The 21,473-nt window shown below is 38.5% G+C and overlaps 1 protein-coding gene across 1 annotated transcript in view; it reads right to left on the bottom strand.

Annotated features, from left to right (window-relative positions):
- Positions 1–2,886: 2,886 nt before the first annotated feature.
- Positions 2,887–21,473, bottom strand: part of LOC134871701 (CXADR-like membrane protein) — a 65,308-nt gene continuing 46,721 nt past the window's right edge. The window contains exons 2-7 of the mRNA XM_063894522.1: positions 16,322–16,479; positions 15,468–15,666; positions 10,886–11,053; positions 10,050–10,172; positions 6,771–6,912; positions 2,887–6,371 (exon numbers count right to left, since the gene is read on the bottom strand). Of these exons, the coding sequence (XP_063750592.1) occupies positions 5,996–6,371; positions 6,771–6,912; positions 10,050–10,172; positions 10,886–11,053; positions 15,468–15,666; positions 16,322–16,479 (1,166 nt within the window). The 3' untranslated portion in view covers positions 2,887–5,995. The remainder of the gene's footprint in view (positions 6,372–6,770; positions 6,913–10,049; positions 10,173–10,885; positions 11,054–15,467; positions 15,667–16,321; positions 16,480–21,473) is intronic.

Below are 21,473 nucleotides of genomic sequence, written 5' to 3'. Positions count from 1 at the left end.
TTAATAACTGTATTGTGGCAATAGGCAGTTCCCCAGTTGTTCCTTTATTTTAATGAGCATTTCTGCTGAACCGGAACTCATAATCCTGCTCAGTGAAAGAATCAGTCATGGTTTTATTACGCTGCAGAGGAGGAGCACACACCGGTGAGAGCGGCTGACCAGGATGAAAGCACAGGTGTGAGAGAAGATAGTCGCACACCCAATGATTAAATAACTCACAAATGTTCCTTCTTTATCAAACTGCAAACAGCCACGCAGCTCTGCACTGAGGTAAGGGTCTGTCCTCAGGTGGTGATTCATGTCCTGCTGCATTGAAGTGGCTCATTCTACTGGCTGAATGAGAAGCAAATGGCGGAACAACAAAATTCAACCTCTTAGAAAATATTAAATTAATGTTTTTAAGAGGTTGGTGTTTGACCCAGCAGATGAACATAGCTGCCCTCCATGCTGCCATATCGCTAAATGTCAAAGGTGACTCTCATTTGCATCCTCAGCACCTAGACTGCCATATAATAATGAACATTTATACAGCCATATTCATAAATGTAAAAAAAAAGTAACCCTTGATATAACCTGCGTTGTTCTTTAGAAAAGACTTTACTGTTTTCATATACTATAAACATATTTTGACATTGCAAACCCATTTTTAAATTGAACTTGTCTAACCGAAAAAACTGAAACGTTGCCTTAATTAAATGCATTATGTCAACAGATTTCACATCACTGTATTAGATTAGTTGAAAGCAATAATATTACGTTTAAACAAAAAAATAGTAGGATCAACTTAAAAGAATTGCTTTTAACTAACCTAATACAGTTATGTGAGATTTGTTGACATACTACACTTAATTAAAGTCAACATTTCAGACTCAGTGCACCTTCTATCTTTCCAGCTATGGCTTTATCTGTTGATATTTTAATGATTGACAGTATTCCACTTGTCATCAGGTTTGATCTGTTTATAACTTTAATCTTGAGGTTCTGCTTTCTAATTTGAAGACACAATTTTCCTTTTCCATTGCATGATGCAATAGCAGCCCTTCACCACTAGAGACCAACATAGGCTTCACAATGGATCTTAAAACTTGCACTCCGTAACTTCATTTAACAAACATTGGTCGACCAGATGGCTGAAATAAATATCTACAAGTTGGATGGTGTTTAAATAAACTTTGCAAATAGTTTCCCTGTTGCCTCCTGCATTACGCACTGAAGGTCCCGCCCCTTTAACACTAATCAATGTTAGGTCAACAATCAACCTGTCAACATTACCTTGGATACACATGCAGCCCATGAATAATGGCCACCTTTGACCTTAAACCTCACAGTTCAATATATATGGTCCTGCTGTTGCTTTATGTCATGTTAATGGTTTCATTTCTAATCATTTTTCATCTGCAGTGATTTACAGTGAATGTCATACAGTATGTGAAAGATTTAAACAGGTCTGTCGATGCTTCAGTTTTTTTTTTCAGAATTAAATTAAGTGACATCGATATATTATATATATATATATATATATATATAGAGAGAGAGAGAGAGAGAGAGAGAGAGAGAGAGAGAGGTATACCACATTTGACAATATCAGTCTGTAGGCATTGCATTCCTTTAACAATTGCAAAACGTTTTTAGGGCATAATGTTAGAAAATTGCCTTCCTGTTCAAACAGGCTCTCATTGGTTAAAGTCCTGTGTATTTAGACCCACCCATCCCCCTGACTGCTTCCCTTAGTCCACTTTGTCACTTTTGATACCTATCCTGGCTCGAAGTATTACCTTTTGTAGGTACGTAAATGACTGAAAAAATCCACTTTCTATCCATTTCTTTTATTTAAATATAGTGTTTGTTCTTGTCACCAAACAGGAAAGTTATTGTTAAAGAGACATATTTTCAGTTTGTATTTAGTGTCTCTACTGTGACATGTTTCCATGCCTTAATGTTCAAAAGGATCATTATTTTTCTCATATTTTTCTCAAACATTGGGATTTTAGCTCTTGCAGACCATTTACATGCACAACAACCTACAGTATGTTACACACTACAGAAAAGATGAACCCCAACAGGAATGATAGAGCCTCTTTTACAGCTTCTTCTGGGAATCAGTACTTATTAAATATGTGTCTCAGTGGAGCAGTGTGCTTTATATGGCTGGGTTGAGTTCAAAACAAGCCAATTAAATTGTTTGACCAAGAAACCTTACATCTAGGTCCATGTTTAATAATCTGTAAGATGCAGTCGAAAGCTCTGCATGAGACTCAGTAGAACTGCAGTTTGGTGTGATGGTAAAACTGCTCATCCCAAGTCAACATTGAATGTCATTCTCATATGATTGAGTAATTATGGCTAACTTTAATATTCAAGATTTACATGTGGTTATCTGAGTTCAACTGGGCAATATCCTGTCGTATTTTATCTTGCAGTAATATGCACTCTTTTATATAGGCGTCCATTAATACAGCACAGAGCTGCATGGCTGCTCTTTGATAAAACCATGACAGATTCTCTTGCTGCACAGGATCGTTGCTTCCAGTCCAGTAGAAATGCTCATTAAAAAAACAAATCATTGGGGAATTGCTTATTGTCAGAGTATTCTGCCATCCAGAGAAGACCATTCCTGTTAAAGATGCTGCTACATCAAAGTAGCCCACATGAATCATTTCCAGACTGCTGAAGAGCAGTCAAAATGTATTTTATTCACCATTCAACCATTTGTTTTGGCCCAGTTATTGTCAGATATGCAGAGCAAATTCCCTTTTTAAAAGTAACCGCTTAAAAACACAAACTAGGCAAACAGAAGTTTGTGCCAGGAATAAGGACAGTAACTCGCTGTGTATCTCCATTCAAAGTTTTATTTTTATAAAAGAACGAAAGAAAAAAAAACAGCACTGAGTTTCTGTACAAATATGACTCTTTCCTCCAAGCAGAGGACTATATAAATGGCTTTTTTGGTCAAGCCCACATCAAAATAAAAGCCTGATATTAATATCACAAGAGACAGGCCAATAGTCCCTCTCTGGCGCTGTGTACACTACAATGAGGACTTTCATATTTACATCAATAGGTTTCAAGAGGGTACATAGAACTTTGTAGTGAATGCATACAATAAAGAAATCCAGAAATGGAAACCAAAAAATATAGATTTATGAATTTACAGATGAATTTCTATGACCATTATAGTTTATATCTAAAGGAGTATCATTTCTATTCTATATAAGCATTGAGGCAAACAAATTATATAATTCTTCCTATATTTTAGTATCTGTAACATGCATATAACCATCATTCCTCAACTTTTATTGGCGGATTTTATCCCATAGATTTCTATTAACTTTACACTGTATGTATCGTAGGGGCCCCCAGATGCCCCACAGCATTGATAATGCTGCTTCTTTCCAGTTAAAATGGAAATGAATAGAGATATGAGCCTGTGGGATTCCAACAGAATAAAAGACTATCACTGAAAATGTGACCTAATGCCTAACCTGAAAGACGAAAAGAGAAAAAGTGTAATCTTTCTCACCCCTGCACAGTTGAATGTAGGATTGTCCATTTGTAAAATTACAGAAATGGTCATACACACAGCCCTAATATAACATCAAAAAGTTGTGGGGGAGGGGGGTTCTGGAGCCGTTCAACCCTCTGACAAGCCGTTCTGATGGAGTATACTGGCCCCTTAACTAGTATAATTGTAGACGCAAGAAAGCAAGCAGGAAAATATCCAAAGACATACATTAGCATCTGTATTTAGCTGGCTTTGTAATGGCCGATTAGGAAGTGATGAGTTGGATTTTATCCAGTTAGGATGGCACATCTAATCCTTGGTTGGTTTCATCCAAATGTGGTTCTCCCAGTTCATCTTCACTAAGTGGGTGATTGGGAAAGACGGAAATAATACCTCTTGAAAAGTAAAGCAACGTATTATAACTTTGCGTATATCTGACGAGGCTAACACAGCCTCCAGTTCAGACTTCCAGTTTTTGATGTACCGTTTCAGTGGGTGAATATGTTAAAAACAATTACAAAATATTCTGTGAAATAGAATTACATCCGTATCATCCAATGGTATTTTTCTGCTTTTTCTCCAGTGAATGCAATCACTCCTTTGGCTATGGAAAAAGCCTTTTTTGTTCCTAAATATTGATTGGATTGCTTTCTCACAAAATAGGCAAATGTATATTTTAAAATTTACTGAATGCAGTGGAATGTTAAAAATACTTGATCACATGCACTTAAGTTTGAAAAAGCAGTAGACGCTATGAAAAGCAATTAATAGTATTCCTCTGTTCATCGGTCTTCAGCTGGGCTACGTTTAGCCGATCACCCAGAGGTGTGCACACTGGTGTTTTAACCAACGCCCCGCATTAACTGATATTATGATAGATGCAATGGAATTATACGTATCTAAATCATTAGACACTAACTTTGGCTTTGAACTCTACAGTTACAAAGCTCTGTCGTTGGATGAAGGTTATCTATAACTTCCCCCACCATGCAAATAATCAAGAACAGTGTCATGGGAGAAAAGCAAGAAGGTGGTGAGACTCGCAAGACTAGTTGAAAGGGGGAAAGGGATCAAAGGCAGATTACGTATTGAAGGGAAGGAATGTGATTGAAGAATGAGGAATGGAGAAGGATCAGTTTTGTCCTCTGCTGAATGGAAGATGAGGCACAAGGGCGGGATGTATCCATCCTGTGCGACTGTCTGTCTGCAGGGCTATGGCTGGTATGCAGTAGGTCAGATATAAATGGAGCTCTCCCAGCAAACGTTCATTAACTGATTAGTGTCATCCTCCCTGTGAAGGATTTGCAATGTACTGTCAAAAGAACTGTTTGATCATTACAACAAGCATGGACATGACCAAAGGCACTCTTTAGAAATCATTATTTTAGTGTATGTATTAAGAGTGCACAAGTTATTTACTCTTAATATAAATGATTCAATGAGTCATATAATACTCAACTGAATTTAAAACAAACATTGGACTAACTTAATGCTGAGAAAAAACACTGTATATAACACATCTCATTTAGCATCACATTCATACAGTTGTTCTACTCGTGGACTAAAAAACAAGGTATACTTCACACAAAAAATTAGCAAATGAAATGTAAACCATCACAATGTGGCACTTTTGCAATCATGCCTTTACCTAACCCTGTAACAATCTTCAAAAATATAAGTGCTCCATGATCCTGAACATTTAATTCCCCCAAAGAATGTACCCACCTCTCTGAATTCTCTCCGACATGGGGAGTATGGATAGTGTCCCGTATGAATCTACACTCAAACTACACTGAAACTGGGAAATGTGCACAAGTACATGATTCTTCAGAGGAAGCAATGAAGGAGGGAATCATTTATGTCCTTATTACAATATGTGTCACATGTATGGGTGGATATATGAAGTGTCCACACAAAGTCTGTTTATACAATCAGAGCCATTCATCCGGTTTATATACTGTCACAAGGTTAAACTACTTTCATCAGTTCAGTCATTTGCAACAGGTGTAAAGTGGTGTATTGTATGTAAGAATTCTTCACGGTTGTTCCTTTTTTCTATTCCCATTGGAACTAACCTCTTCATGTGTATCAGTGTGTAGTTGAAAGAATGTAGTCTAATAATTTCATCAAATGTCACTCCGGCTCATGGTTTTGACTTCACCTTCTTCCATTACCTCATCCCATTGGTTCGTAGTTCGTGCAATCCTCTAATTCAATAAGATACCAACTGCTGCTTCAGTTTCAATACCTGCTTGTCTTTTAAAACCACAGTCCATAAAACAATACCTTCATCCCAGTTCCCACTTGTTCCTATGTCATTATGTAAAGCAGAGAGTCTTCAAGAGTTAAATTGCTGAAAGTATCTGACCAGATAGCAAACGGTGAGAATTATTTTAGATACTTTAACTGGGTCTTTATTAGAGTCTAACTCTTGGGTTCAGCTAGTGGTCGTGTCCTGAGGCTGCCATGTTCTTTTCTTCTGTGTTACATCTTCTACACAGTCTGGAAGGCCTTGGTTTGGGCAGGGATCATGACAGGAGTGGCCCCCATGCGGCTCAGGTTCGCAGGACTCAGTTTAGGGGGAGGGCTGGGCTTGCTGTTGGAGGTAGAAATGGAGGTTGGTGTTGAACGGGGTTCGGGAGTCTTGTGAACGGACTGAGTGTAGCCAGGTGGAGAATGCGAGAAGTTTGAGGCATGGCAGTTTTCTTTTAGCGCCGCCACAGCAGGAACACAGGCTCGTTGGCCCCGGAGCCCCATGTGGTGCACCATGGACTGAGTGGAGGAGGTCCCTGAGCGAGAGCTGCCAGAGCGGGATGAAGAGAGGGAGTTGGGCTTCACCAGTTTGGCTTTGGGAGCCTCTGCATCCTCCCTGAAATGAACACATGGTTGCATGATTTCCAGTAAACACATTCAACATCTCAAGATATGTATTTAATACTCAGATGAAGACAACAAGAAGAAGTTTGTTTGCTTTCAAACCCTCTTTTGGCCAGCTACATTATTGAAAAGGAGAAATCCAGAGCAGCCTGCATTATTCATCCGGACACTTGCAAATTGCTTAGAGTGATTGTTGAAGTTGTGTGTGCAGACAAAGGAATCATTAATTGAAAAGAAATGAAGTCGTAACAAATCGTGCTATCATTTCACGCAGTCATTTAGGGAATCAGCTCCATGAAGTGCTGGTTGCCCACTTTTGGAGCATTCTTGCAATGGAGATTCGGAGTCACTACTTCAAAAGTACTTTGATGACAGTGCTAAAAGAGTATACCTGATTTCATTGGGGGTCTCTTCTTCTTCATATTTCTTCATCTCCTTTTTGCGGAACACCAACCAGATGATGAGGATGATAAGGAGGACCCCAAAAGACGAGCCAACCACGGCCCCGGCTACCACACCCATTCCCCTTACATCTACACACATACAATCACACAAAACACACACACACACACACACACACACACACACACACACACACACACACACACACACACACACACACACACACACACACACACACACACACACACACACAAAGTTAGATTAGAGTATACAAACATTAGGCTTAGAAGTGAAATTCATATTCATATATCCTATTGCCTTATATTAATAATGGCTGCAATCGTTCTGTGTTGCTTTATTTACAGACCTAACCAAGGCATTTGATACACTTAATGAGCCCATGTTAACTAACTTGTAAAGTGGCTAGTTGTTTTCAGGGTTATTTAACTGATAACATGAAATTTGACCGATTTGGTTTCTGATCCTCTTGTGCTACAGAAGGGTGTTCCCCGAGGATCTATCTTGGGGCATCTAGCTCTTCCATAATTCATAAATATTTTTATCTAGATAAAACACTCAATGTAGCATATGTATGCTGATGATACGGTGCCGTAATCCTCTTCTCCTTCTTTTGATACTGCCGCTGCCAATTTGCAGTGTGACTTCAAGTCATTGCAGCATGCTCTCAATGAATTGGAACTACTTTTAATGCAACTAAATTAAGGCTATGTTTATTTCTATTTTTAACTTAGGAATACTGGAATATTCCCTCTCTATTACCACCCTAAATGCAAGCATCACATTGGAACAACTAAAACCATTGATCTTCTTTTACAGTTGAAAGATATATTGCTCGGCCTCCCTGCGTAAAGGTCTAGTTAAGACAGGAATAGACCTGTAATCAGACTACACAAAATAATTGCTTGTCACACTACTTTGGCTTTACTTGACCCTCTTTATCTTTCAGCTTTGTGATATATGTCAAATTTATCTACAGCATTTGTCAGTTTTTATCAACACTGGTCGGATGGACCACACGCACAATGCAACACTGGTATCATTTCGAAGTGCAGGCCTTTCTGGGCCTGTTATTAAAAATTATAAAATTATATTTTTGAACAAAATACCTATGACCTTAATCCAATAAATGGCTGGGCTTGAAAGTTCTACGTGTGGACTGACAATGGAAAAGGGGTCTTTCTTATTTTAGCCCTTTGTCTCGGAATGACATGCAGGATATACTCATACTAGAAACCCTCATCTCTCTGGCCAGCTTTAAGTGAAGGTTGGTAGAGGTATTTGGTCACAGAGTGTTCTTGTTCCCTTCCTAATGCATTATCTATGCATGTGAAATGTTTGACTTTGCTGTCTTCTTCGTCAGATCGCTATTGTAAGAGAAATTCCATCTCAATTCTGTTTTTAATAACAGTTCAATTAATTAATTAAATATAAGAGATATTTATAAAGACTCCCTTTTTCTCAGAATTGTGAAAAGCAGAAACAGGTTGGACCTCATGTCACAATAAATTAACTTTTATTTGTTGGTTCTTTACTTCCTGACATCCCGCCTTTAGAGGTCTTTGGGCTTAGTGTCGTACCACTTGGGGTAAACTGGTGATTGAGTTGGTGATTGATGGATCTAATCAATAGTGAGGCAGTAAGTCATGCAGGTGACAGCAGCAGTTTGCAATATAGCTGTTGTTTATGGTGAGTGGTCGCCAGTCGTATACAGTACTATATTTACAAGACTACCCTTGAGGGTCCTCAAATTATAAAATTGGCTGAATCAACAAGTCTTTTAGTAAGATATTATTACATAAGAGTGTGCTCAAAACAAACCTAATAACGCATCTATTAGTAAGGTTTTCTGATCCATCCAAAACAATCTTGGATTTTACATTCCATTGATTATTTCAGTAGCTGTGATCAGTTTACCATGTTGAAGCTATTATTGTCTACTGTGTTTTAGAATAATTTCATTACAGGTCCATATCTTTGAAATGTGTTGAGATCAACCTAGAAGATAATCTCCTGAAGTTCAATGAAAACAAATCAAATCATCAAATCATAGTGTAGCTACATGGCCGAGAAATTATTTTAAAAAACATATAATAGAGCAGCATGTTCATTCATTACCACAAAAACACACCACTGTGGATTATTTTACCTAACAGCATCCTGCTGCCTGTCTACATCACTAAACCTGTATTATTCCACCACAGAAAATAGACCCCCACAAATAACTATTTTCAGAATTAAACTTAATATAAATGAGGTATATTTTAAATTGTTTATTTATGTATTTTCTTGGTCTTTTTTGAAAATAAGAAAAACAATGTCCTCACCCTTATTTGTCTACCATTAAAACCCGGGGCGCTGTTGCTTCATTCTACCATTGAAGCTGGGAAAGCGGATACGTCGTTTTCTGGTACAAGAGCTCGGTGGTATATTTTTTGCATTAATTATCGGCCTCTTAACCAATGAAATGCATCAGAATATACACTTTGCATTGTTTGGATTTTTTTCGAGTAATCATGGTAGACTGAATACCGCGGAGGGAATTCTGAGGTTAGTGAAGGTAGTGATATTGACGATCTGCACAGCGCTGATGACATTATCGCTGACGACTTTGAACCCGTCGAACCAATCGACCGGGATTTATGGTTAAGACATGTGTTTGAAGACGGCGACGATGATGACCATGAGTTTGAAGGTTTTGAAACCGAGTGGAGGACGGAGAATTACTACTCTAATCCACAGAGTTTTTTCAACCGCACCCCAGGGGTGAAAGTCGATTTACCTGCAGAGGCCACTCATGAAAGCCACAGCTGTAAACTCTCAAATACTTTTTGAATTTTGTTTCTATCTGCTACAGAGGCAGAGAAATCAATTATTTAGTAGGCGTTGACACAATTGCTGAATTTCCAGAAACACTTCAGGTTTTAGGGGGTTCTTCTAAAATTGCCCATAGGTTTTCCAGGCATTTTTTCCAGGCGTTTTAGGCCTACATGGGTTAATACTTAGGACTTTGGACACCGATGTAAAGTTAAAAGTGCCCCTAAAACCGTACTTTTAGTCAGCCCTACATTGATTTGTTAAAATCGCAGGTAATGATAATTCAAAGTAGTAATAGAGGCAGTTTGTATCAAAATAATTTGTAGGTTTTCGTAAGATGCTTGAAAAATGAGTGTGAAAGCTGCATCCTTTTCTGAATGCACATTTGTGGATCTAATGTCAATTCAGTGTTCATTAAGGGGTTTCCACTCACAGTGCATCTTGACCTCCACCATGCAGCTGTCTTCTCCCACATCGTTGCTGGCTGTGCATTTGTAGACCCCGGTGCTTTCCTTGGTCAAGTTCCTCAAGGTCACAATCTCTGGGTTTTTCAAATCTGATTGTACAAAAAAATAAAAGAATGCATTCATGGTGTGTATTCATTTCCTATTGAATATAATGCTTATTGAGTTAACAGAGCTGTCTGACATTGTCTGTCTGATTTTGGCCCCTTTTGATATACTATATGTTAATGACGAGTCAGAATGAACCATCAATTCAAAAAAGAAAGAAATGAGAGGACAGAACCTCTATTTAACCTATAACAGTGGACTGCCCGAGTCAGCAGAAAAAGCAATAAAGTCAAAGAGCTGAAATATGTCCACACAGTCCAGCTATCTCAAACTGAATCCCTATCCAGCAGTGTTTTTGCCTACAAAGCTGATAAAGAGAGACACTCCACACTCAGCTGATAAATCACAACCCTTTCACTACCACAAATCTGTCACATTGCATACTGTTCTCTCTTTCCTTTCTATTTTGCTAAAGCATTTATTTGTATTGAACTTTGAGCATTCTTGGTACAAAAAACACATCCCAGAAATAATATGCCTGTTAAGTTCAAGTGCTGGCTCATAGCAAACCAGGGCTCTACCAATTTCCATATATTTTCCGAACTTTTTTGGCATATATGTATGTTTATTTTTCTTTTTTGTGTGGTTAGTTGTTTATGGTATGTGAACTACATTGATGTGTTTGGTGTTTAGTTATAAACTTTTTCAAATGAAATACTTTCAGATAGAACCGACAGACGTGTGTGAGCAGACTTACCTACTAGGGCCTGTGGAGGCAGCTTCCCACCATATTTGCCCTTGTCCATAACCCTCTCCCATTTGTAGTGAAGTGGATCAGAGCCATCCGCAGACTTGCAGCTCATCTTGACATCACCCCCCTCCAACAGTTTCCCCTCCATCCAGCATCGCGGCTTGGACGGCTTTACTGCGGATAGACAATCAGATACAAGCACAGACATTCTTACAGAATGTTCCTCAGCTTGTTTTTCCAAACAAGATTGGTGCTTTCCACACGATGAAGCATAATTAGACTATATCTTCATTTGGATTTGTGTTAATTACATTTTTGTTGCATGCATGCATGCTTGTATATATTATGTTAAACACTTTATCTGCTCATAGTGGGAAATACATAACTAATCTGCCCTGTTTGCTGACTTTGCCATACAGGGATTCCCTCAGCTGATTAGTCCCAAATGTGATCTTCAGTGTTGCCATCAAGAGATTGTTACTTATCATGTTGGTTCAAAGTGGAGCTTAAGGTAGTAGTCTCCAACGTGTCATGGAAACAGGGCAGCATTGCAGGTCTTACGATGATCCTTCTTTGTAGCGTTTTATTGTCAGTGTTGAGTTAAGTGAATACATCTGAGCAATGTTGCAGTGGAGAGGATTAGCACCAGAGGGGCTTTGCTTGTGACAAGGACAACAATTAAAGGGTGATTCACAAGTCCATTTACAGCAGTAGAATTGGTTAGTTTTTACCATGTTTCTGATGGTGGGGGTCTAAAGGTAGTTTAAAGGACCTTCAGTACAAACAGACTGTATATGAACCAGTGAAGAACTAAGATTGAATTCCTTGTAAAGGATAGTTGATTTTGTGTTGCCCCTGGGGATAATGTGATTATTCCTTGTAAATCCAGTAAAGTCTTCTCTATTTGAACTTTGTCCAATTTCTCTTAACAAGAACTACATCTTTGGCTGGGCCATATGACTAAAATCTTCTTTTACGATATAAGTAATTAACAATACCACAGTATAGATTTTTTCTGGTAAATCATTAATTAAATAGTGTATATAAAATAATCCACCTCTGACTTCATAGACAAACACTTAATAAATATATCCCTAGCCTAGTGATAGAAAAGATAATGAAAAATATACAGTATTATTGATGATGGGTTTTTTACATGGTTTGACAATGTGATTTATGATTTCATATTACCAGGTCTTAACCAAGTCTGTTTGTTTCTAGAAAGTATTTTTCAGACAGACAGTTAATACAAACTCATGATGCACCAAGCAGCACATTTCATGTAGTTCTTAAAAATTATGATTTTCAAGATTTTCATGAAGTCACTTTAACATCAAATCATAACTAGCCAGCAGGGAAAAAAGAAGGTGTTAGCATCAACAAGCAAATACTGTCTGTGGATGAAAAGAGAAGATAAAGGGGAGCTTTCCCTTCAGGGAGAGCATCTCTATTGTGGAACTTTCTGACCTTGTGTGATCTGCAGTCAACCATTTGAATCTTGAGCTGTTGTGACATATTCAGGATGAGAGGGAGACCTGTGACAGCCTCTCAGAACAGTGTTGTTAGCAAATGTCGCTTTCTGTGCCTTCAATGCACCACACGTCATTTGCTCACACACATGAAAACCCACTCTGACAATTCCAATATTCAATCAGCATAGCGATTTCATTGGCTGTCACCTGCGTCACTGCTCTGATGTTAATCTGACTGCTAGCATTTACTGCAGCTGTAAATGTCTGAATCACGTTTAATATATAGGAAGCAGATTTTATGTAATGTACTGCAGACACTGCTGAACTTAACCAAGTTGATGCTTAATGTGTGAAGGTTAAGCTGCCACTGGGAAACGCAGTGTCCTCACCAGACTGGAAGGGGATGCAATAAATAATTTAAAAAGGGATAGCAGCACAATCTGCTGGGGTTTGTTTATTCCAGTGATGTATTGGATAGTAAAGATGTTTTCTCTTCTTATGGAACTGTATGCATTATAGATGTGCTGCGTTCTTTTACAGATTTAATACCAACAGTTTGTGCAATCAATGAGAGGCTTCTGATTGAGGAAGGGTTCTTCCAACTGAATTTAAAACCTGATGCTGCACCCAAAGAAACGTAAGCACATCAGATGTGAACAGATCAACAAGCTATGATCCAGGACATTACCGTACATTTGCATCACATACACTTTAATACCGTAGACATGCCTACGGGAAGCAATTTGGGGTCAGTTTGCATGTCCAATAGTACTCTGACATGTTTAACGCAGTGTGTGGGAATAAGCCACCGACCCTCTGATTGATAGGTAGATCAGTGATCAACCCCCTGAGCCATAGCCACATACAAAAAATATTAATTACACATAGGTGAAAGTCAAATGTAAAAAGGTACATTTAATTAGTTGACCATTTTGATGTATTTCTACTTCATTCTTCTACTCCACTTCATTTTGAAAGCCTCATGAATTTCCAGGTTCAGATTATAAACTCATACAAAATATAAATAAACTAAAAATACAATTTGCTCCATCTTCACCAACTGTGATTAACACACTAATGCATCAATATTCACGTGCCGGTGATTGGATATATGTGATTCTAAAATGCTCTGTATGAGTACATAAGTATATATCTTGATGCCAATACTTTGACTTAAAGGTCCCCTATTATGCAAAATGAACGTTTTAATATCTTTAACCCGTGTGTTAATAAACTCAGAACGTTTCAGAAAGGTTGTCTCTCTTTCACTCTTGATCCTAGTATGTGAAAGCTGCTCAAAGAATGGGTTGTACAGCATTAGCAACAAACCAACCACGGTAAGCCTCTAAATTTCTGCCGGTGGACATTGTGAAACGCTTCTCTTATGCAGTGTTTGCTGTAGCCATGGAGCTGCTCCGTTGGTGGGCCAAGAGTAAAACACTTCCACAAAGGGGCGTGGCCAGCAGCAGTTAATTACCACTTAAGCTACAGACACAGAATCTACGACGGAGTATTAGGGCCACATATGAAGAAAAAAAATATTTTTGCCGTGACGAGATTAAAGTCGACACGGCGACTTTAAAGTCAACATGTCGACATTAAACTCGAAATGTCGAGAATAAAGTTGAAATATTATGTCGACTTTAATCTCGACATGTCGAGAATAATCTCGACTTTATGTCAATTGACACTGAAAACTATTCAGAGAGAAAGCAACCGCTCCACAGGTGCAGTTTGAGTCACGCATGGTTCTTACACTAATCACCACACTGTGGTTCTGCGCTAAAACAGCGAGGATCTCTTTATTGTTAAATCCAATTCGGAAGTATAATTTGACCAAATGATCTACACAAGCCATTTCGGATTCAGTGCAGGACCTGTGGGAGCGGTTGCTATGTCTCCCAACTAATTTCAACTTTATTCTCGACATGTCGAGTTTAATCTCGACGTGTCGAGTTTAAAGTCGCCGTGTCGACTTTAAAGTCAACATGTCGACTTTAAAGTCGCCGTGTCGACTTTAAAGTCAACATGTCGACTTTAAAGTCGCCGTGTCGACTTTAATCTCGTCACGGCAAAAAAAAAATTTTTCTTCATATGTGGCCCTAATACGTACAGAATCATACGACGGAGTATTAGGGCCACATATGAAGAAAAAAAATATTTTTGCCGTGTCGAGATTAAAGTCGACACGGCGACTTTAAAGTCAACATGTCGACATTAAACTCGAAATGTCGAGAATAAAGTTGAAATGTCATGTCGACTTTAATCTCGACGTGTCGAGGTTCGCTAAAACAGCGAGGATCTCTTTATTGTTAAATCCAATTCGGAAGTATAATTTGACCAAATGATCTACACAAGCCATTTCGGATTCAGTGCAGGACCTGTGGGAGCGGTTGCTATGTCTCCCAACTAATTTCAACTATATTCTCGACATTTCGAGTTTTATCTCGACACGTCGAGGTTAAAGTCGACATAATATTTCAACTTTAATCTCGACATGACATTTCAACTTTATTCTCGACATTTCGAGTTTAAAGTCGACATGTTGACTTTAAAGTCGCCATGTCGACTTTAAAGTCAACATGTCGACTTTAAAGTCGCCGTGTCGACTTTAATCTCGTCACGGCAAAAATATTTTTTTTCTTCATATGTGGCCCTAATACTCCGTCGTAGAATCAGCACTTTAGGAACAGGGATGAAACAGAGGGGTTTATGTATCACTATAATTCATGATCTGTTTGGAATTTTGAGCAAAAAACTAGACATGTTTTTGTATATATCTGAGACCTTTAATATAGTGGAAATACAGTTTAATACGTGACCTTTAAGTAAGATTTTGAATGCAATTGAGTGTCATAACTTTCACTTAAGTAAAAAGTCTGAGCACTTCTTCCATCTTTACTTATTTCACAGATAGAAGAGTGTCCCAGGTCAAACTATTGGTCGCTACTCCAAATCACATACTTTGGTCTATCGGAATACTTCATGTACTACATGTACATGTTCTGCACTACATTTAATGCTGTAATTCTAAGAGCTTTTTCCAGTCGTGTAGTGTTGTTCTATGTTCTCACACCCTTTTTTCTTATTTAATGGAGGCTCTGTCTGACACTTACCCAGCACTATGAGACTGATGGTGGTCCAGTGGTACTGAGCTCCGGTCTTCACTTTGCAGCTGTACTCTCCTGAGTCTGTGAGGGACAAGTCACTGATCAGCAGGGACGCGTCACCCTTTAAATACTCTCCGGCGAAGGCTACCCGGCTGCGCTCCACTTCATTGGGGTCAAACACCCGTCCAGCGAAGAAGGTGATCACCTGGTGGGAGGAGACGCAATAGATGGGACAAATATGCTTGCTTCATGCAAAAGTGTATATTTCTTATTGGAAACTAATTAAAAACAAAAAACAATTACAGAATTTTTTCAGACCGATCTCATGGTGATGAAAAAAGAAAAAGGTGGCGTTTAAACTAAAACATTTTTTTTTAAATCTCTAATTTAGAATTGAAAATTGAAAAAATATATTTTTTGGTTCCTTTATTTCTTTAAATACAGCTAGGAAATAATCATAAGGTGCTGCTAGATTTATATTCTTATAAAGCTAGCTGTTGCTATCTTAGCAGCTAACTTTCACTTGAAATGCTGATGACAAGGAAGTACTGTTTCTCATCAAAAAGTAAAATAAATGTTTCCGAATACAACACCAACAGAATACACACATGTATTTTCCCCTTGAGACTTAATAAGAAATATGTTCTTGTTTTTTTCTCATGTTTTGATATTTCTTTTAAGAGGTTTGGTAGATTTGAGGCTCTAACTTTCTTTTATTGTACAATGACTGTATATAATAATAATAATAACGAATGACTTTGATCAAATAAAATAAAAAACATAAGTCAATGGCACAACTATTTTTTATATGGATTTCCAAATTACAGATTCCAATCTTTGAATTTTGGAGAGACACCTACCACTCTCTGTCTGTTGGTTGGCTTGAGCATCAGCCACTCAATGTCAAGCGTGGGGTCGTCACCCACCCAGAACTGATGGTGGCAGGGCAGCGTGGCATTGTCTCCAACAACCCTCTTCATCTCCGTCTGGGCACATGTCACCAGCACACCCAGCAGAACTGCAGAGACACACCAACACAAGATTAATGCTCACTGCATCAGATATAAAACGTCAATAAAAGTGTAGCTCCAAGTATGAATCAGACAACAAACAGCACAGAACAGTTCTGTGTTTTAAAAGGAAGAGATATTTTATTATTGTTTAAGAACATTTAGTTTTAACTGTGCTATTGATACTGCAGATATATACAGCTCCGGAGATATTTAAGAGACCACTCCAATTTTTTCTTAAATCTTTATCTCTACATGTATGGCAGCCATTCCAGTGTCTGGTTGAGTCCAACACAGAGACAAATTGTCAGTAGTTTAGAGAATACAATAACATTTAAAATAATCATGTAACTCAAAGACAAACCTATAAATAATAAAACAAGAGAAACTGATAATGCTGAAGTGGTCTCTGAATTTTTTCTGCGGCTTTATATACATATAGATAACATTAAGAAGAATTGAATCCAACTTAATGGTCTCTTTAGTGTCCTGTACAGTCAGGGCAGCGAGGATAACAAACACAGCAAGTTATTATCATTTCTAACTGGATCATAACGTATTGGGTATAGAACTATCCTGCAGATGCTACAGTTTAAAATGAGACAAACTCTTGACAAAGGACAAAATGTGTCTTTGCAGACTTGTATACCAAAAACATGACATTACAAAATATGATATAAAATATTGTAGCTGACAAAGATGACCAATGTCCACAATAATTGTATTTACCAGTACACATATTTTCCAAGATTTCCATGCAATTCATCTGTATATATCAAGAGAATAACAAATGAATGCCCTGGATTGAAATTGAAAAGGGTAATCAGATTACTAAACATCTTTAAATGAAATGATCAGGTGTCATTTTTAAGATCATCAAAGCAGGAGACAAATTCACACTTCAGGATATCAAACCCCATGTTCATGTGATTGGAGGACATTTCACCTACAGTAAATATTTAATAGCGAAACACTTTTCCACCACAAGGACATTTAAACCCACCCACACCATACATTTACTTTCAACCATATGGAACGGATAAGCACTTCACACATGCAGACATGCGTGCACACACACACAATCCAACAGTATGGCGTAGGTTACACTAATAATAACACAAAAAGGATACACAGGACAATGGGTAAGATCCAGAGGGGATATCAGCTTACGGACCGCAGCAGCACAGAGTTATACTGGCACTGCTGACTGGGATGGAATTACCAAGAGGCTGAGGATGAAAGCCTGAGCTTCCAATTGTTTCCTCTTTCATTTATTTATCCTTCCTTGGACACTGATCAACTGTAGGGACTGTGATGTCCTGCTGGCTGAACACATTTGTTGGACAGCAAAAATAGAACAGGGAAATGTGTGTGTGCGTGCGAAGGTCTGGGTTACAATCGCTTCTCTGTGTGTCAGTTTTAAAGCGTGTTTATGTGTGTGTGTTATTAGCAGTTGATCTAAATGGGTCTTCTGTAGATGTGTATCTACACTGTATTAGGTTAGTTGAAAGCAATAATAAATAGATAGAAGTATTTTCTATCTATCTATTATTGCTGTAATATTAAGTTTAAATAAAAATATTAGGTTTAGCTTAATATTATTGCTTTCATCTAACCCAATACATTTATATGAACATGGTACATTTAATCAAAGTCAATGTTTACGTTTTTTCTGTTTAATGTTTAAAAATGTTTATGTTGATGAGTATGTGCGTGCAGTTGTTTGAACATCGGCATGCATGAAATCTAAAAATATATCCATTAGCTGAAGAATGCACAGATAAGATACAAACAAGCATTTATCTCTCAATGTCTGCATGATGATGAACTCAATGTGTCTGTCTGCTTCTGAATATCAGGGTGTGTGTGTGTGTGTGTGTGTGTGTGTGTGTGTGTGCGTGCGTGCGTGCGTGCGTGCGTCCGTGCGTGCGTGTGTGCGTGCGTGCGTGTGTGTGTGTGCGTGTGCGTGCGTGTGTGCGTGATTGTGGCCCACATGCAGTCACACTGCTGTCTGCGATTATCGCCACAAAATGTCCGGAGCCTGTTGGCGAAAGTATCATGGAGAGCTTTGTTTTCATGAAGAAGCCCTGGGGTGAGTTGTGCTCCAATAAACTCCCTCCTGCTCCTCCCAGTGGACTTCTCCGCGGACCAATTATAGTAGCAGTGGGAGCCAGCGGGACGCAGAGGGCCCAGTTACCACTTCAAACCGTTGCATATCACACCCCCTTCCTGCCTGCTTGCTCATATGCAAGTCAGCACATTTACTGAACTCTGAGGCTGGTACCACACAAAGCTCTGATCTTAGGAAACACAATTAAAATAGAAACAATAACAAAGGAAAAGGAGGGTAAACTCCCTCCAAGATTTCTCCTGGATCTCCTAATTGTTCCTTTTCTTAAGTGTCTTCTTCTCTTTCATGCATGTATGATATGGGATGTGATTAAATGTAATTATGATATGTGTTCAGACTGGAAGCTCAGCTCTGGAATTATGGTTTGATGGTAAGTGTAAAGTGGAACATGTTTAATACTTAGGAGGGGATTTACATACAGCACATATGCCAGGGCTAAAACTGTACAAACATTATGAAACACAGCGGTTAAGGTTGAATCAACCTCAATGTCAATTTAAATGCTTGCTTTGCTGTAGGACAACACATTGTGTGTTTAGAAAGACATCTGTAGGTAAAATCATTTGCAAAAAGCGTTATATAAGATAATATTCAGTATTGTTATTACACAATACAAATTGGTCTGGCAGCAATCCACTCCATTAATCAACATCAATACATATTTAAAGTCACATACTTTACATGCATGGCATAAAAAGTGATTGAAGAAAAACATCCCTAGTTTTGAGCGTGCCTCTAGTGTTCTGGAGTCTGTCATGATGTTTGTAGAGACTGCATGAGTGGATGACTCTGGGATTTGGAAGTTGGGAGCAGATGACCAGTGATGTCGGTTACGTTACTTAGTAACACACTCTAATCTGACCACTTTTTTCAGTAACGAGTAATCTAACGCGTTACTATTTCTAAAAGTAATCAGATTAAAGTTACTTATCCAAGTCACAGTGCGTTACTATTTTTGTCATTTTCCTTAGTAAAAAGATATTTTTGCTTTCTGCTTGCGTCTCTGGGAGTGACGTCTATGCGACAATTAAGTCACGTTTTCAGCACGAGGACAACTCACGTGTAATACCACGCAGTGACACAAAGTAAACAACAGTGGAGGGAGGAGGGGGGGTTACTTTTTAAAGGAGTAATCTGTAATCAGATTACTTTTTCAAGGTAACTGTGGCAACAATGCAGATGACACATGAGCGTTTTTTACTTTTCGTCTGCACAATTTAGTCTTCGTCTGCACAATGCAGTCTTTTTATAGGACATCAGACTGACTATGGCCGTGTTCTCTGAACATTTAATTGAGGTGTAAGAGCTGTGGGAGTGCATTAATAGGTGAAGAGAGAGTAAAGAAGTGGGCTGAGGACGCATCCCTGGGGAATGCCAGTGTTGAGTATGATAGTGGATGAGGTGCGATGGCCCAGTGTGACATGCTGGGGTCTGTAAGATAGAATCCTTGAGTCCTAGAGTCCTTGATCAACAGGCAGAGAAGGGTTTATAGACCTGTCTGCAGAGTATTGATCAGCTTGTTTGGGTTAATGGGGTTAAATGCTAACGTGTAGTACACAAAAAGCATCCTGCTGTGTATAAAGTGCTTACCATAATCACAGTTTTCTTCTGAAGCTCAAGGAAAGATTCCTTGTAGTACAGAAAGATGTGGTGGAATTTTCCATTTTGCAGTTTGATAGGGGGATTGAGTCTATGTGATATGATCTGCTGTTGTAGGGAAAGGGTAAAGCAAAGTTGGAGCAAGGCAGATATAAGGGTAGTGACACTGCATGAGGCAGATGATGGTGGCTGACTGTGAGGAAGTCATCCAGAAGGTGAATGAAATGTATGAGGCTTGTAGTATTTTAATTTGTAGCTAGCACTTTTGAAAGGTAATTCAAATGTTGGGGGTTGCATAATTAAGTCAGACAGACCTTTCAAGAAAATTGCAAAGAATTTCCAGAAATCAGAATGGTCAAGAATTTGAAGATGGAAGTTAAACAAGCTTTAGTCAAACCCAGTGGTGCTGTGTCGGGAATATATGAAAAATACACTGACCCAGTATTAAGCGTTCCTTGTTATTAGGCTAGGAGTTTACCAATGCCAGAAACACAGACAAACTGGTAGTAGCATTAATGTTGGTACTTTGAGTTCTTAGATATATTCTTAAAACATGTTGAGTGGGGTGTGAAAGCAATCACCCTAGAGTGGTTGCTCCTTCAGAAGGAGCAGCTGTGAAGGAACCAACAGTTTGAGATGTTGCAACCGTAACTGTTGTAGTTATTTCATCATTTCTTCGTGCCACTTTAAAGAAGGATAGGTCAGCCTACTTTTCTTGACGCACTTGATGTTAGCCAAGGGAGCTTTTTGAGCAATGGCTGGGATGACGTGTATGGGTAGAACATATAGGGATGAATGATATTTTAGAAAAATCAAAAACAACACAAATCAGATAAAGAAGAACTTGCAAGCGTGGGAGGATTCGACCAGCTGGCGTAAAGAGTGGGCGAATGGACTCTTTGTGGAATTGGGAACTTCAGCTTTATGCTTTGCTGTCTGCTCAGATTTAATTCATTGGTGGAGAAGCTCTCACACACACAGTCATTCATATGATTATTCATATATTCGGTGTTTAGGCCCATCACATCAACTAAGGTTATTCAATCAGCTTTTAAAGTGTGTTTACGACATAAGGGTATTAAATACAGCTGAGGGCCTTTGTTGCCTGTTATCTCTGTCATGTTTCCTGTCAGTCTCTGCCAGGTACATTCTTATATAAAACAGAAGTTTAAACAATAGTCACAATTTACTAATGTGTTCCTGATCTTTAGATCAGATATGATACATTTAGCAGAGTTAAGTCCAACTACAGCAGTATAAATATTATGCACT

The sequence above is a fragment of the Eleginops maclovinus genome, chromosome 11 (assembly GCF_036324505.1).
Source record: "Eleginops maclovinus isolate JMC-PN-2008 ecotype Puerto Natales chromosome 11, JC_Emac_rtc_rv5, whole genome shotgun sequence".
Lineage (NCBI taxonomy): Eukaryota > Metazoa > Chordata > Actinopteri > Perciformes > Eleginopidae > Eleginops > Eleginops maclovinus.
This window is presented reverse-complemented; position numbering and strand designations above follow the sequence as displayed.